A 17,325-nucleotide genomic window follows, 5' to 3' on the forward strand; every position below is an offset into this window, starting at 1 on the left:
AAAATCAGTAAAGAGAAGGTCGTGGAGACTATTTTGAGGACCGGTTTGATGCCGATCGTGAGCATTTGTCTTCAGAAACTCTGATTGGTGGGTTGAGGATGGTGCTGGAGTTGGATTGGCTAATGAATCTTTCACCAAAACATAAAAAAATGGAGGGAAATGATTTATTTATTTGAGGACCATTTTGATTGCGTTCACCTTCGGAAACTCTGATTGGACGGTAGAAGATCTTGCTGGATCTTGATTGGCTGATGTCTCCCACCAAAACATAAAAAAGAGGTTTATTGGGGGCCATTTTGAAGATTGTTTTGAATGTTAACCGTCTTTTCTGATTGGTGGGTTGAGGATGGTGCTGGAGTTGGATTGGCTGATGTATCTTTTACCCAAATTCAACTGAGGGTAAAATTTCTTAGAGGCCATTTTGAGGACCATTTCACCTCTCTGATTGGATTTTGATTGGTTGTTATGTCTTTCAGCAAAACATGAAAATAAAGTTTAAAAAATCTGTTGAAAGGTTAACGTTCCTGGTGATCATTTTGAGGACTGTTCTGAATGCCGCTTAGCTCTACTCACGCTTACGTCACAAACCACAAAGACGTTTGGAAACAACTTCCACCGACCGACTGTGATAAAACCAAGGATCTATACTAAGAACTGGATAAGACAAGCCCCTCTGTCCACGACCGCAGATTGATTTGTGGACGCTTTTAAGTACTGCAGTTGCTGACAGGGCATTGACTGCTTTCATAAAGGTCAGATTTTGTAGGGATTGTTTTGTATTTTTACAATATGACCTTGGCAGCGTTGGGCTGAAAATCAGTGGAAATTAAAAACTTTTTTGGGCCCATGTACCAATGAACACTAGCCATGCTGGTGCCACCTAGTGCCTCTGCTCAATTTCATTTCTCTCCAGCGTCTAGGTCAGGAATCGGAATAAACTAGACCAGGGGTGTCAAACTCATTTTGGTCCGGGGGCCGTATCCAACCTACTTTGATCTCAAAGGGGCCGGATCAGAAAACTCATGTCATATAAACCCCAAAAATAACAATAAGTTCAAATATTTGTGCAGAAAAACGCAAATCTATTACAAAAATCTTTTTTAATTGATTAACTCTTTCTTATTATAATATTATAATATTATGAACAACCTGAAACTTTAAGAAAAATTCAATTTCAATACAATGTTTTAACATGAACTTGTATGTAAATAGGAATAAGTAAATTTTTCTTGGAAAATCCTGCACTCGGCTCCACTTTTCTCATTTTTGACATTTTGTTGATGAGGGTGTCACAGTCAACAGTCAAAACGATCGTCCTTTAAGAGAGTTTACAAAGAGACAAGTCTTCATTTGTGCTGCTCTGGTGGGAGGGGCCACGTACAGAGACGCTGGAGACGCTGCTGTGATAAACACCACAGAAAATTACCAATATTTTAATAGAAAATATAATTAAAATATTTTAGTAGAAAATCAGCCAAAGGCCACATTAAAGGTCTTGGAGGGCCGGATCTGGCCCCCGGGCCGTATGTTTGACACCTGTGCTCTAGACGGTTTGCAAGAACTCTGGAAGCGCATTACATATGTCACGACCAAATAGCAGCGATTGGTTAAATTAAAAAAAAGTACCCGCCTACCATCGAGCGAACGAATCCTAAAGCTGCGAGGTCAAACGGCTGACGACTCAGCACAGGCTAAACATCTTGGATTCATCTTCCAGATTTTATCATAGTTGTACGGATAAAATGCACTGAAGTAAATGTGATCAGGGGTCAAATGAAGACTGCATACACGTGCTGTTTGGAATCATCTTGAATTTGGCGCCTCGTCTCCTTCTAATCACATGTACTCGTTGCAATCGGAGTTGTGTGTCAGTGGGGAAATGATCAAAACTGAGATGTGGATGTAATTGTTGATGAGCTGAACATAACGGAACGCTACAATGACATGGAAATGAAGAAAACTGGGACATTTTCTAATTTTCCCAAGATTTTGTCCGACTTACTATTGTGAACAGAGCCGGCGGAAGTTGTCACCGCATGTTTCCAAACGTCTTCCTGGTTTGTGACGTAAGTGTGAATAGAGCCTCTTGCTGAGCGTTTATCTTCAGCTCCTCTGATTGGACAGTTGAGGACGCGGCTGGATTTTGATTAGCTGTCGTTTCTTTCACCAAATTATTACAATAAATTTTAAAAAAATCTGTTTCTGGAGGTCTTTTTGAGGACCGTTTTGAATGCCGACCGTCAGCATTCATCCTCGACCTCTCTGATTGGTGGGATGAGGACGCTGCTGGATTTGGATTGGCTGCTGTGGTTGAGACTGGTGTTTGACGTTCTGGTGGAGGTGGTCCTCAGGTGGGGCGTCTCAGGCTCATCTGTAAACCATGTCTTTTCTGGAGAAGGACAGAGAAGAAGAAAAACATAGGACGTTATATTAAAACGACACAAAACAACACTAATGCAGGGACTTGGGCTGCAAACATGGTTAAATATGAGGTAATTTAATGGATAAAATATGTTAAATTGTAATTCAAATGTAAAAAAAAATCCACAAACATATTCCCAGTTACAATGACTGTCTTCTCTGTGTTCCTATAAAAGATCTGTTAAAGGTGCACTACGTAACTTTTCTGGGGGAGGGTCCGCCAACTGTTGGTCTCCATAAAGATATTATCACTTTACCCAGAATTCTCTGCAGTACGGCATTAAAACATACTGTGAATGGGAATCCGTGTATCATTCGTTCGTTTTTCAAAATAAAACAAAAGAAAATGAAAGAAAATAAATTGAAAAAAAAAACAACAATTATTTTCTTCATTAAAAAACCAAAATGAAAAAACAGATCATGATTTGGTTTTTTCAGTTTTCGATTTTGTGTTTAAATAAATAATGGAAAAAAACAGATAACGACTGTTTCACGTTTCCATGACTTAAACTGTGATGCTGGACTTTTGCGCTGCATATGGACTGAACTAGGACTAAAACAGGACCAAAACAGGACTGAGAGTCAGGACGGGTCCGGAGGTGCGCCTGCGTACACCGTCTGGTGATCAGGACTGAGACCGGGACCGGCCTGGAACCAGATCAGGACTGAGACCAGGATGAGACTGGGATCAGGCCAGGACAAGACTGGGACCGGACTGGGACGTGTTTTGATTATCTTGATTGGCATTATATTGTAAATTATAATTCTTGAATGTTCCATAGTATAGCTTTAAACTCATAGAAACAAGCAGGAAACACAACCAGGTTGACCTCACCAGGACTGAGACCAGGACATAGACCAGGACTGAGATAGGTTTAGTCCTGGGATCAGTCCTGGTTCAGTACTGGTTTAGACCTGGCTTAGACCTGGTTTAGTCCTTTAGTTCAGTCCATATGCGGTGCACAGTTTAAGTCACGGAAACGGGAAACGGTTGTTATCCCTTTTTTCCATTATTCATTTAAACACAAAATCGAAAACTGAAAAAAACAAATTGTTATTTTTGGTTTTATTTTGAAACTAATGAATGAAGATGCAAGTTATTATTGGTCAGATCTGTGGAGAGCGAGCTCATGCAAGTTTTCAAGGTATTTTTGACCAATAGAAACACCCATAATGGAAAAAAAAAAGTTAGATATACTGTATGTTTAATGTTGTACTGCTGAACAGGCAAAGTGATCACCATGGAGACAGGTGACAGGCAGGTGTTAGACCTTCCTCAAAAATGTTACACATTGCACTTTTAGTGTCTTCTTCAACCCCCGCCCACCCAAAATCCCATCCACCATTTTTACAGTTTTTGCAACAGAAAATAATTTCCAACTTCATGTAGGCCTAACTGAGGCGACTTTTACATCACTAAACATCAGTAGGCCCATCCAAATTAACACACGGTCCACATGGCATGGTTTAGTCCTTGTTAAATCCTGCTGGTTTAGACCTGGTTTAGACCTGGTTTAGACCTGGTTTATTCCTGGTTAAATCCTGATTAAATCCTGGTTTAGACCTGGCTTTAGTCCTGGTGTAGTCCTGGTTTAGACCTGATTTAGTCCTGGTTTAGTCCTGGTTTAGACCTGGTTTTAGTCCTGTTTAGTCCTGGTTTAGACTTGATTTAGTCCTGATTTAGTCCTGGTTAGATCTGGTTTAAACCTGGTTTTAGTCCTGTTTAGTTCTGGTTTAGACTTGATTTAGTCCTGATGTAGTCCTGGTTAGATCTGGTTTAGAACTGGTTTTAGTCCTGATTTTAGTCCTGGTTTAGTTCTGGTTTAGACCTATTTTCATCCTGGTGTAGTCCTGATTTAGACCTGGTTTAGATCTGGTTTTAGTCTTGATTTTAGTTCTGGTTTGGACCTGGTTTAGACCTGGTTTTAGACCTGGTTTAGTCCTGATTTGGACCTTTTCACTAGACCATAGATCTAGACCATTTCCGGTAAAGCAAAAACATCTCTTTGGAAAAAAAATCAGACAGGACCTTCTGCCAGAAAAGTTACACAATTTAAGATTACACATCAGTTTTTTTTTTTTTGTTTTGTTTTGTTTTTTTGCTGTTGTTTTTATGGTTTAAAGTTTGATTGAAAACATGAAAAAAGCAGAACTTGTCCATTTTAAACATTTTGCAGTCGTCAAAAGTTATTCCTCACTCACCTAACCTCTACTAACACCCTAAATATTTACATCAGTGAGTTTATAAACTCGTTTCACAACTTTCAGAAGAGTTTTACTGTCACTGCTCATAACAACTAGCATGCTAACGGCACACTTCCTGGTTCACAAAGGATAAAACGTTTTATAATTAGATGAGGACAGCACACAGCCTCAACCGCAGCCTCAAACTCAACTCCGTTCACCGTCAAACCGATCGGCGGAGGTGATAACAACAACATGCGTTTGGTTAATCCCGAAGCACGAGGATTAAAACGAGATCCACACACCAAAGACCTGTACCTGTGCCCACTCTAGTCATCCAAGAAGCACTTCAAAACAAGAGAGAAAGACCAAGTATAAGAGACACAGAGACGTGATGGAGAGGTGGAGAATGGGCGTGAAGACGGGACAAATGGAGGAGTGAACAAGAACCGTGAGGGAGTGGAAGAGGAAGAGGTCGTCTAGAGTCCATGCAGAAATATAAGGACCTCAAATGGAAACCCAGTCTAAGAAATGAAAATACAACTGTCCAATGCACCGGTTGGACATTATAATACACTAATATGAACTTTATATCCATGTTTTTGGTAAGAAATTAGGCCTGGTGTCCTAGTATTTAATAAAGACAGTATTAAATATTACTTTTCTATATTGGAATGCCACATCATTTCTAAATAAGAGCTCAACGGTCCTGCCCACACTCCGCTGTGGCTCTAGAAGTAAATTTTCCATAAATTTTTCCCATAGACTTTTTAAAAAAATTCAAATATTAAGTGTTTAAAAGCATCGCGGAGGCTCACCAGCTTTGTAGTAACTAATATTCATAATAATAACAATAAATCTTAAATAATTTGTAAACCAAGGCTTTCGAAGCACTGTACAAAGAACAAACAATCCAATAAATTATAATAAATAAATAAAAAGAAATAGAACTAAAATATATAAGGAATAAAATCAAGCTTAAACCAGTTAAAGGATTAGCCTGATTCATCATCTCGTTTCACTTCGTGGAAACCGTCTGACCTCGCAGCATTAGGATTCGTTCGCTCGACGGTAGGTGGGTACATTTTTATTTAACCAATCGCTGCTATTTGGTCGTGATGTATTTAATGCGCCGGAACGATCAGTGGCGTCCAAGTAACTGCCGGAACAACAGCAAACAAAGCAGAGAGTGAACATGTCTGTCAATGATCATTGTCGTTTCTGCGACATGAACTTGCGAATTAAAGGTTCAATAAAAAACACAATGTCTGTCTTTGTCTACATCCATCTCGACGCTTTGTTTACTGTTGTGCTGTTCCACAAAAAGGACCCAGACAGACGCTTGAGTTTGACATGGCTTCACAGCTCTTCACTGATTGGCCGGTGCGCGGTCTACAACTTTCGGGGTTCTTGCAAAGTGTAGTGCACTCTAGCGTGTTCCGATTCCTGACCTAGTCGCTGGAGAAAAATTTAATTGAGTGGAGGCACTAGGTGGCACCAGCCTGGCTAGTGAAAGGAAGGAGAACTGATAAAAATGAGTCTTAAGTAGTGATTTAAAAGATGACACTGATGGTGCAAGCCCCATCTCCTCAGGCAGGTTGTTGATTCCACGGACACGGACTGAAAAGGCTCCATCACCTTCGGACATTGAGCCTGGACTTTGGAACAACCACAGGGACCTGCCTCAGGATCTAAGGCTGCGGGAGGCTCGAACGGGGTTAAAAGTTCTGGAATATAACTTGGTGCAAGACCTAAATGAGCTTTAAAAGTGATCAGTAAAATCTTTAAATCGATTCTAAAAATCATAACACGGTTGTCGAAAAGATAATAAATAAAGAAAGATATAACTTATACTACTACTACTAATAATAATATACTTAACTTACTTAAAACTTTGAGGTTTCAAACATTTCAGAAACAGGTTTTAAATAAAAAAGTAAAAGATCTTGTGGTCATTATTACCACACAGCTGATTCACCCTGAGTAAGCTTTCAAACTTTTATTTTATTTTCTTAGTTTATAGGAAAAATGAATGGGAAATTTACTTCTGGAAGCAGAGGGTCACGGCTGAGCTCCATTTTGACCCACACTGAACATGTGACAGTCGTTTGTATTGATGTAGTTAGATGATGGGACGAGACACGATTTTCACGAGACAAGACACCATGAGAACAAGAGATTTGGACATAATTTCTAATACATTAGTTGTGCAATCCAGTTCACAAGGTTGACTTCATTTATTTTATGTAATACTCATTGTAGTGTTGCTTTTCGGAACTACTGCTTCTCAAATTATATAACTCACCAGCTTTTAAGTCTTTTTTTGTCCAAACCAAAGGTAAATTCAGTGGGAAGAAAATCTCACATCATAATTCTTCTCATGTGTTTACGATCTTGTCCCATCCTTATTAGTTTGTGCGAGCAACAATACAATCTTAATTAATATCGAGACATGTTTTATTTCTGAGACTGGGTTGCATTTGATGAAACAGAGTGTTTTGTGTTGTTTCTAAACTCTAAATGTGTTAGTGCCGTAGTTAGTTAGTTTATACTGATTACTAACCATAATCCTTCAGCTGAACAGTCAGCAGCTGCAAAAATGTTAACAGTGTTACACAATGGAATCAAATATTAAATTATGAAAGCAGAATTAAGTAACCTGGGCTCTCAGATCAAGCTTTTGTATTTGTTTAGTTTTTTAAATAAGCAAGATTAATTACTTACAACAACACATAACATTGCCTAATATCAAATGTATTTTAAAAGCGTAAAACTGTTACTTAATTCTGCTTTAAAGGTGCATTGTGTAACTTTTCTCGTGGGTTCTTCAAATACTTTTCTCCATGGCGACGCTATTGCTTTGACTGGAATGTTTCGCTTGACTCGACTTGGACCCCGTTTACACTGAAATGAATCCGTGTATCACCGTATCGAAAACGATCTGCGTCCACACACATCGTTTTCGTGTCCGCGAGTCTTCCTTATCCACGCAGCTTTGAGCATATTTGTTTACGTTTTACAGAAATGAAACTTAAAACCACATGGCTAATTTGCATAAACTCAGCGCTCAAAAAAACAGCTCGCTATTGTGCGCTGATGCGGTTCAGCTTCTGTCGGACTAAGGGGCCGTCCACACGACAAAGTTTTCTGGTCAAAACGGAGAAGTCTTTATGGCGTTTTGGGTGGACGAAAACTGAGTTTTTTTGAGAATGGGTTCCAGAGTGGAGAAATCTGAGAACGCCGGCATCGCGTTGTCATGTGGACAAGCAAACAACAGCTTTTGTAAAACGATGATGTCACGATCCCGTCATCGTCAGGGTCCTCTGATGCAGCAAAGCCCGCAGCCCTCGAACCTCCAGCCCTCCACAGACCGCAAGAGCGTTGCCAAAATGGAACAGGTGTAGCCTACGGAGCCGCTCCCATCCCTCAGCAACCGAGACACGCACTAATGCTAACGACACGCACTGCAGATTCCGCACATGGATCAATAACAAAGACTACGTTTATACTGAAACGAATCCACGTATCATCGTATCAGAAATGATCTGCATCCAGACACGTCGTTTCTGTGTCCGCAATCCTTCCCTGTCCACGCAGCTTTGAGCATATTTGTTTACATTTTTGCAGAAATGAAACTTAAAACCACATAGCTAATTTGCATAAACTCAGCACTCAAAAAAACAGCTCACTATTGTGCGCTGATGTGGCTCAGCTTCTGTCGGACTAAAGGACACGACTCAGTGGAATATGAGTGTTGTTTCTGTGACAGAGGGATGTTCTGCTGATGGTGAGTCTGTTCTGTGTTTCTGTCGCGTTGGAGATGGTTCATGTTAAACTTTTCAGAGATTATACGTCTGCAGGTCGTACACACAGACCATATATATAAATATACTCTAGCCTCTTTGCGTTTTAGTGGTGAATTAGCTACTTCACGGTGCACAGACCTACATCAGTGTATCAGTGTTTTCAGGTGTCCACACTGTGCCGGATCAAATCTGTACTCGGATGAATTCGTGGGAGCTGGCGGCACCAGATCGTTCCGTCTCTGGAGCCGTTTTCAATCGGATTAGTGTGAACGAACACTGCATCCACAACAAAAACGACTCGAATACATACTTAGTGTGGACGGGGCCTTGGACTTGCCTGTATTTGACTTGGAACTTGACTCAGACTTTAGGTCAAGACTGTAGACTTACTTGAGAGGCGACCCTGCTCACAGTCAGAATGTTGTTTTTCTAGGTATTTTTGAGCTATAAAACCATCTGTAATTGAATAATTGTACGATAAATCTGTTTAATGTCACACTGTGGAACATTCCAGGCAGAGCAAAGGCATACTGGGTCCACAGAAACAAGCAGGTGATGGACCCTCAACAAAAAAGTTACATAGTGCACCTTTAAGATAGCAAAGAATGCACATTGTTATATTTTATTTTGCTTGTTTTGTTGCTTTTTTAGGTAAAATACTGACTAGTACAGTGTTGCCTAATGGATGTTTACCTCGTATTAGTTCTGATAAAATAAAATAAAAACAAACAAACATATTACTAGTACAATTATAATTCCACCACACGGCAATTCGTCCGCGTGTTTGAGTCGTACTTTTGTTTGTCTCGGCTCTTGTTGCGGTTGATGCGGTTGGCCGTGGGGATGGAGTGAACAGAGGAGCTCTTTTTGGACGAGTGAGAGGAGTGAGACGAGTGCGAGAGGCTGCAGCGGGACTGTCCGGCGTTATGGTCGAACTGCATCAGGCAGAAGATCAGGTCCGACGGAACCAGCTCAAACGAGTACGGAGGGTTTGTGATCACGTACCTGCAACGAAACAGACACAAGAGATATTAAAGCTCTGTCAGCTCCTTCATGCAAGCAGCAACTCTGAATCCATATTGTTGGCCACAGTGTGTTAAAAGTCTGCGAAGGGACAGAATTTTCAGTCCTGCTTTCGCCCGCAAGTATTGTATTGTATTGACGTTCACTTTCTTAAGCTCTATCAAATACGGAGAAGCAGAATCCGCAAATTTAGGCCAGAGGTTGGGACTTGCAAGTCGTGACTTGGACTCGAGTCAGACTTCAGTCGCTGTTTTTAGGACTTGAGACATGACTTGATAAAATTGACTAAGACTTTTGACTTGACTTGGACTTGAAGGTCAGTGACTTGGGACTTGACTTGAACTTGAGGCTTCTGACTTGAGAAGACTTGAGAAGCACTTTTAAATCTGAATTATTTCTATTTTGATTGTAATGATTCACACTAAGATCTTGTCAAGACATTTAAAAAGTAAAAATATGCATTTCTACTACTCTTATATACTATATATATATAAATATATACAAATACTCATATATAAATATACTATGACTTTATACAAGTAAAATTTAGTTTAAAAGTCATAAATTGCAAAAATCTAAGCTATATTTGGTACTTTGGTTTAAAGACTTGAAATGACTTGAAGCTCAAAGCAGACGACTTGGACTTGACTTGGAATTATGGGCCAGTGACTCGAGACTTGACTTGGACTTGCAGCTTATATTCAGGTGTGGCCTATATATGTACAATTTAAAAATTTATGTTGATGTGACTTAAATTCAGGTGAGCTCAATAGTCTGGAAATTACGGTAAGTATTTAAATATTTGACAAGACTCCCTCACCGTTTGGTACACTGGCTCTGTGTGTTGAGGTGTGCGTCTCGGAGTCGGTAGATCCCGAAGCAGAGCATGTTGTACGTCTTTAGAGCTTTACAAAACAAGTCGCCGTAGCAACCACCGTCCTGAAAACACAGAGGACACAGGCATTTATTCACTTTCCTACTGTGGCATTCAAGTGCAAAACACTTTTACATTTCACAACACACATTAACAAGTTTGAAAACAAAATTACATTTAAAATAGACATTTATATCCTGAAAACAAATTTACGTTTCATAAAACACATGTGCAAATGTTAAAACAAATTTACAAAACCTGAAACATTTGTACAAGTGCTGAGACAAGTTTACATGTGGCAAAAACACAAATACAAACCCTGAAACACATTAACAAGAAAGTTCTTGACGGAAAGAGAATGTCCTAAAAAGCAGAAGTGACGATCGATGTGCGGGACAAGCAGGAAGTGAAAAGCGATTCAGTGAGAGCTCTTATGTGATGAATTGTCATGTGAATAGACACTTTTAACTTTAGGAAGTCATCACTAACACAACTGTAAACACAAAATACGGCCATAACTCACAGAACTGTGGGTTTGACACGGTTATAGTCAGAGCCTTAACTGAAGTCAGAACATATCTTTCTTTTTTCTGTTGAATCACTTTTCACTTCCTGCTTGTCCTGCACATCGATCGTCACTTCCGCTTTTTAGGACATTCTCTTTCGGTCAAGAACTTTCATGTTAATGTGTTTTGGGGGTTTGAATTTGTGTTTTTGCCACATGTAAATTTGTCTATTTTAATTTTTTTATTATTTTATATTATAGTTATTCTGGGTTCAATGTTTAAGCAAAACTATTATTAAATATACTATACACATTTATTTTAATAAGAAAGGGTTTAACATTACTTATCTCAAAAGAAGAGAAAACATACAGATGTTGAAATTTGTCAATAAATATTTAGTTTTGCCCACGACTTAGTCCCAGTTTTTAATTTTGGCCTCTGTGAATTTGAGTTTGACACCCCTGTTTCAGTCTATTGAAAATTTAACCAAACTTTCCAATCATCTTTTCTGATCAGTCAAGTCAAGTATTATAATTTCCCAAAAACCCAAGGCAGTTCTATATATTTTTTTCTTGTATTTAATTTCATTAAAGGTCCTATATTACACAAAATTGAGTCTTGTGAGCTTTAAGTCATGTTGAAATGTTGTTAACTCCTCAAAAACAGACCTAGAGTTGTGAAGAACTAAAGAAATATTTGTGTTAAACTTGTGTGAATAAAACAAAACCCAACTCCAGGTCTATTTGTGATGAGAAAACAACATTATAACAGATCAGAAAATAGTGTAATATGGGCTCTTTATGTGTCTGTTTTTTCATCTAAATAAATCATTCCTAGTAGAGTTTCATTTGTCTCATTTAACCCAACTGTCTCACCCCCAGATCAGCGAAGGGCCCGTCGTACAGGGCCAGCTGTGCCACTCTGCACCTGTCCCGGTTGGCCAGGGTCTGCGGGGTGCTGTAGCCTCCTCTCAGGGCGTTCTCTTCAGCCAACAGACCCTCCAGCTCCGGGGTGGCTCCTCCTGTCACCAGGGTCCGGATCAGAGTCAGGATGTTGTCATTGAAGTAAGTCTGAGGGAGGAAAAAGGGAAAAAGTCACATCTGCTCATAGAAATTTATTACTTTTTATGCTAATGCAACAATAACAAAACAAATCTCACTATTTTTGACCTTTTTAACATTGAACATCGATTTTCTCCATCTAAAGAGGGTTTGTGGGACTGTTTTCAACGTGATCTTTGGTATATTACAAAAAACACATTTATTGTACCAGATAGATCTACACATCACTACGTTTTACTCTTGTTATCTTTTGTAAGTCATGGTTCTTGTTTAAATGAAGGACCAGGACGCTTTTCCACCTTCAACACACTTTACCTCAAGGAACCACTCACCTATTCTGAAGGCGAAGGGGTTAAGTGCAACAAAAGCATTAGTGGATCTACCAATAATGTTTATGTCGAGATTGGGTTCGAACTGTCACCCTTTGGATCACTGAACAAACTGTTGCCCTTCTGACCTTCTGTTATACAATAATTACCTGTAAACAAGTAATACGTCTTCTTTAATACTTGGTCTTGTCTATCCATGAAGCCAAACTAAGGCTACGTTCAGACCACAGCCTGAAGTGACCCAAATCTGATTTTTTTGCCAATATGCTCCTGTATCTGATCTTTTAATGACAGTCTGAACGACACAGATCCAATTTTTTTTTTTCAAATTTGACCCAGGACACTTGGATATGTGCTCCTGAAACCGATACATATCTGATCTTTTGACACGTAACTTCAGTCTGAACGGTCAGGTCACATTCATCCCACCTACACGTCATCAACAAGCCACAAACGTCACTATTCTGCGCTTGAAGTAGGTGGAAACTAGCCAGACTGGTACCAACTAGGTCAGGAATCGGAATACACCAGACGGTTTGCAAGAACCTCGGACGTTGTAGACCACGAACCGGCCAATCGGAGAAGAGCTGTGAAGCCATGACGTCAAACTCAAGCATCTGTCTGTGTCCCTTTTGTGGATCAACACAACAGTAAACAAAAGCATCGAGATGGATGTAGACGAAGACAGATATTCTGTGTTGGCAACGATTCCCGAGATCGAGGATTTAAAGCCGGAACAAAGAGAATATTTGGTGAATTTTATCAAGGGGAAAGACGTTATTGCCCTTCTTCCTACGGGATTTGGCGCATTACAAACATCATGACCAAACAGCAGCGATTTTTAGTGCTATTCTATGATTTTGCGCTTATTTTATTTTACTGGTTTTATTATTTTAAGACGAGTATGATTATTTTTGTAGTTTATTTTATCATTTTATTATTGTTCTTATTATTATGTATTTGTGCAGCACTTTGGAAACTGTTTATGAAATGTGCAATAGAAATAGATTGGATTGGTTAAATAAAAAAAAGTACCCGCCTATTATATCCGTTGAGTGAACAAATCCTAATGCTGCGAGGTCAGACGGTTTCCACGAAGTGAAACCGGCTGATGAATCAGGTTTGGCGGAAACTGGAAGAAAGCCACAACCGCGGCAGACGACAACGCAAGAGAATTTCCAGGCTCTGATGGGTCGGAGTCAGTGGATCAATGGATCAATCTCCTCTTGAAAACAAATAAGCTGTACGTGTTCTGGCTTTGATACGACAGCAACTGGACGTCACAAACAAGTCGCGTTTAACTGGAAATGTGAACGACCTCGCAAAACAATCCGAACTGAGCATTAAACCCTGCAGTCTGAACGTTGCCAAAGAAACGTCTGATACGTCCCGTCTCTAATGTATGTCGACAGGCCCATCTGTGTCAACCCGTCAGCGCAGCCCCGGTCTCCTCGTTAGTGAGTGGAGGTGGTCTGTCGTGAGTGGAGGTGGTCTACAGTGGCGGACGGAGGCGGTGCGTAGAGTGAGCTCGCGTCTCCAGCCTCATTCGCAGCGACGCGTATCGACCGTGATGATGGATGGGGCCTGTCTGTTTAAAACACTCACTCACTGTAACGCTGACAAATGGAGACGGGACTTAACTGTCACCGCTACAGGAGACGTATCGACGGACTGTTTATGTAGGGAAAGGAGCACAAAGTCAGGTTCTGTTTTTAGTTCACTGGGTTTGTTTAATCTTTATTTAACAAGGTTCTTCTGCTGTTTCCTGGCCCCAGAGCGAAGCCTGTTTTGCGTGTTTGCGGTGGAAGAGGAAATGAGAGCATCCAGAAGAAACCTACGCAGATACAGAGAGAAGTGTTGTAGTCAAGACCGCATGAGACCAAGACCAGTCCGAGACCACAGGGTCCCGAGACAAAGACAAGACCAAGACTCTTAAATGTTGAGACCAAGACCAGTCCGAGACCACAGGGTCCCGAGACAAAGACAAGACCAAGACTCTTAAATGTTGAGACCAAGACCAGTGTAGACCAGATCAAGACAAGACCAAGACCAGTCCGAGACACAGGGTCCCGAGACAAGAAGACTCTTAAATGTTGAGACCAAGACCAGTCCGAGACCACAGGGTCCCGAGACAAAGACAAGACCAAGACTCTTAAATGTTGAGACCAAGACCAGTCCGAGACCACAGGGTCCCGAGACAAAGACAAGACCAAGACTCTTAAATGTTGAGACCAAGACCAGTCCGAGACCACAGGGTCCCGAGACAAGGACAAGACCAAGACTCTTAAATGTTGAGATCAAGACAAGACCGAGACCACGGCCCATCAAGATCAAATCAAGACCATCTTTGTAATTTTCTACATTTCTTTGTACAGTTATTTTGGCACATGTATATCAGTGTTGTTTTTTTTTCATAAATCTATCTCCATTTTATCTGATTAATCTTAATTTAGGCCTAAAATAAATCAAGCAAACTGTACTGCACTTAAACACTTTGTGCCCCTTTTTTGGACTCTGACCCACGGTTTGAAAGCCCCGTCTTTAAGAGAACTTCCCTGGGCACTTTACAGAAAACAACTTCAGAGTGAATCAAGTTCATTTTTCAAGTTCCTAACATTTACAGTTACATGATCTTACTGGTTTTGTAGTGATATTGAGCCTCTGCACATTTGCCGGCCGTAGTGAAATATGATCGCACTCGTCAAGTGTCAAACCTCCAGTCCGAGACGAGACCGAGTCATAGCGCCACCAAGACCAAGACGAGACCGAGTCCGAAAGAGCTCGAGTCTGAGGCGAGACCAAGACCGTAAAAAAGTGGATTCAAGGCCGGTACTACGACACTAACAGAGAGAACATGCATATTCCACACAGCATCTGTACGTCACAGAAGAATCAAACCCAGAACTAGAGTCCTGCACCCTGGACCCGACGCAAAACAGTGAGGCAGTGTTGGGGAGTAACAGATTACATGTACCGGAGTTACGTAATCAGAGTACAAATTATGACTAACTGTATTCAGTTACAGTTACTGTTTCAATGAGCGGTAATTGGATTACAGTTACTTTGTTGAAATAAATGGATTACACAGCGACATTTTGGGCTATATCCCTTTTTTTTGTTGTTGTTTTCCTCGGTAATTCCAGTCATTGCCAGACACTAAACCAGGTCTAAAACCACATCTAAAACCAGGTCTGAACCCAGGTCCAAACCCGGTCTAAACCTGTTCTGAACCAGGTCTAAAACCAGGTCTAAACTATTACTAAACCAGGACCAAACCAGGTCTAAACCAGGAATAAACCAAGACTAAACCAGGTCTAAAACAGGATTTAACAGGACTAAATCATGCTGCGTGGACTTGTCTCTTCTTTTGTCAATAATATTTTTAATACGGTTAAGTAAAAACTGGGCTTTTTATTTTCTTTTAACAGACAAAACATCTTATGTGAAGATATCCTAGACTTTGCATCTCTACAGCAAATCAAGTAATCCAAAGTATTCAGATTACATTACTCACCTAAAGTAATTTAATGGATTACGTTACAAACTACATTTTGGGGTATGTAATCTGTAATCTGTAGGGGAATACATTTTAAAAGTCACCTTCCCAACACTGGGCGCGGGACACATTTTGAAAGATCATTGCAGGTGTGAGCAGGAGCAGGACTGCACAATGTGGGAGCAGGCGTGATGATAAACTGCAGTCCTGCAAACTAAATATGAGACTAAAGTAAAATATACAAATGATGAATGTTTGCCGATCATACATCATTTGTGCAGGAGATTTTATTTGGCATTAATAAAAACATTTTAAGCAGCTGAAACTTGCAGACGTGTTTTAGTTCTCTGAAGCCTGGATGAGGGCGTTTATTCCGCAGTGCCCCAGTCGTCAAGAGGAGTGAAACAAAACTGATTTGAACCTGTTCTTACTTTATACTAGTTGGTTTTACACAGGCCTATCACGATAAGAAATGTAGAAGTCTGATATTTTGCTGAAATAAATATGGATGATAAAGAAATAATATTGAAACTAATCCATGCCACTGACACAAAAACCCAAGAGCAGATTCAAACCACTGTTGTAAATCTACAATATTGTTAAAAAATAATGAGCTGAAATAAATAAACAGCAGAATGAAACACTTTAGAGCTCAGTTTGCATGTTGTGAAAGAATTTCTGTGTTATTTTAAATATTATGAAAATCATAATCATTTGTGTGTGTGATTAGAGTTAGCAACAATTGCGTTTTTTGGGTTTTTTCCGTTCTGACAAAAAGCAACATTGGCTTTTTGTTTTTGTCTTGTTTTGTTGTGTTCAAGCTGTATCAGGTGATCTTGCTGATGTGTCGGCTGACTCGTTAAGATAATGTACCGGAGAAAACAACGTAATGGTAAACGTCATGAGTTTAACATAATGTACTGTATTGTTATCTGTGAAATGACTTCAATAAAAGCTGCTGTTGGGGAGTAGCTGTCAGAGAAGTAGGGTCAGAGCGTAGATGACAGCTTTTCTCTCCTTGCGCAAGTAAATTACCGTCTCGTTTTGGTGTGTCTTTAATTAATGTAATTTGATGTCTTAGGGTATAATTCCCTGACACATGTGTAATGAGTCATAGAAGTTATTAATTCAACCTTCTACCGATCAAATCATATCACAAAGAAACTGGACACATGATAAATACCGACTCCAAAAATATTCTTCCATCTGTTATATTTTGAACGATAAGTCGATATAGTAATTATCATGACAGGCTTATTTGTACCAAAAGTTACTAAAGCTAATCCACCTAAACTCTGACTTACGGCGCTCATGAGCGAGTCGAGGACGCTGACAGCGAACGCCGTCCCGCAGGCGAAGGGCTGAGTGAGGTACAGCTCTGTGTCAGGGTCGTCATCGTCGTCCTGGTCCAGAAACTGCACATTTGAGTCGTTCACTGGAAAAAACAGGGGGAAAAAAACGTTTATTTTTGTTTGATTTTAGGAAAGATGAAAAGTGGAAAAGACAGTGACCAAGCAGCGAAACTGTGGTAAAGAAAAAGAATCAACAGTGAGAAGATGAAGGTATGGAGTGTACTAGTAACAGCTCAATTAGTACAAGCTTTGTCATTATAAAATACTACAATA

The 17,325-nt window shown here is 40.1% G+C and overlaps 1 protein-coding gene across 1 annotated transcript in view; it reads right to left on the minus strand.

Moving 5' to 3' along the window:
- Window positions 1-1,294: 1,294 nt before the first annotated feature.
- LOC110163239 (calcium-activated potassium channel subunit alpha-1-like) overlaps window positions 1,295-17,325 on the minus strand; it is a 248,254-nt gene continuing 232,223 nt past the window's right edge. Inside the window, exons 27-32 of the mRNA XM_055150045.1 lie at window positions 17,005-17,135; window positions 11,690-11,884; window positions 10,255-10,373; window positions 9,207-9,416; window positions 4,924-4,952; window positions 1,295-2,389 (exon numbers count right to left, since the gene is read on the minus strand). Coding sequence (XP_055006020.1) covers window positions 2,241-2,389; window positions 4,924-4,952; window positions 9,207-9,416; window positions 10,255-10,373; window positions 11,690-11,884; window positions 17,005-17,135 — 833 coding nt within the window. The 3' untranslated portion in view covers window positions 1,295-2,240. The remainder of the gene's footprint in view (window positions 2,390-4,923; window positions 4,953-9,206; window positions 9,417-10,254; window positions 10,374-11,689; window positions 11,885-17,004; window positions 17,136-17,325) is intronic.

This window comes from Boleophthalmus pectinirostris, unplaced genomic scaffold (genome assembly GCF_026225935.1).
Source record: "Boleophthalmus pectinirostris isolate CB_2022bp ecotype Guang Dong unplaced genomic scaffold, ASM2622593v1 HiC_scaffold_14, whole genome shotgun sequence".
Taxonomy (NCBI): Eukaryota; Metazoa; Chordata; class Actinopteri; order Gobiiformes; family Gobiidae; genus Boleophthalmus; species Boleophthalmus pectinirostris.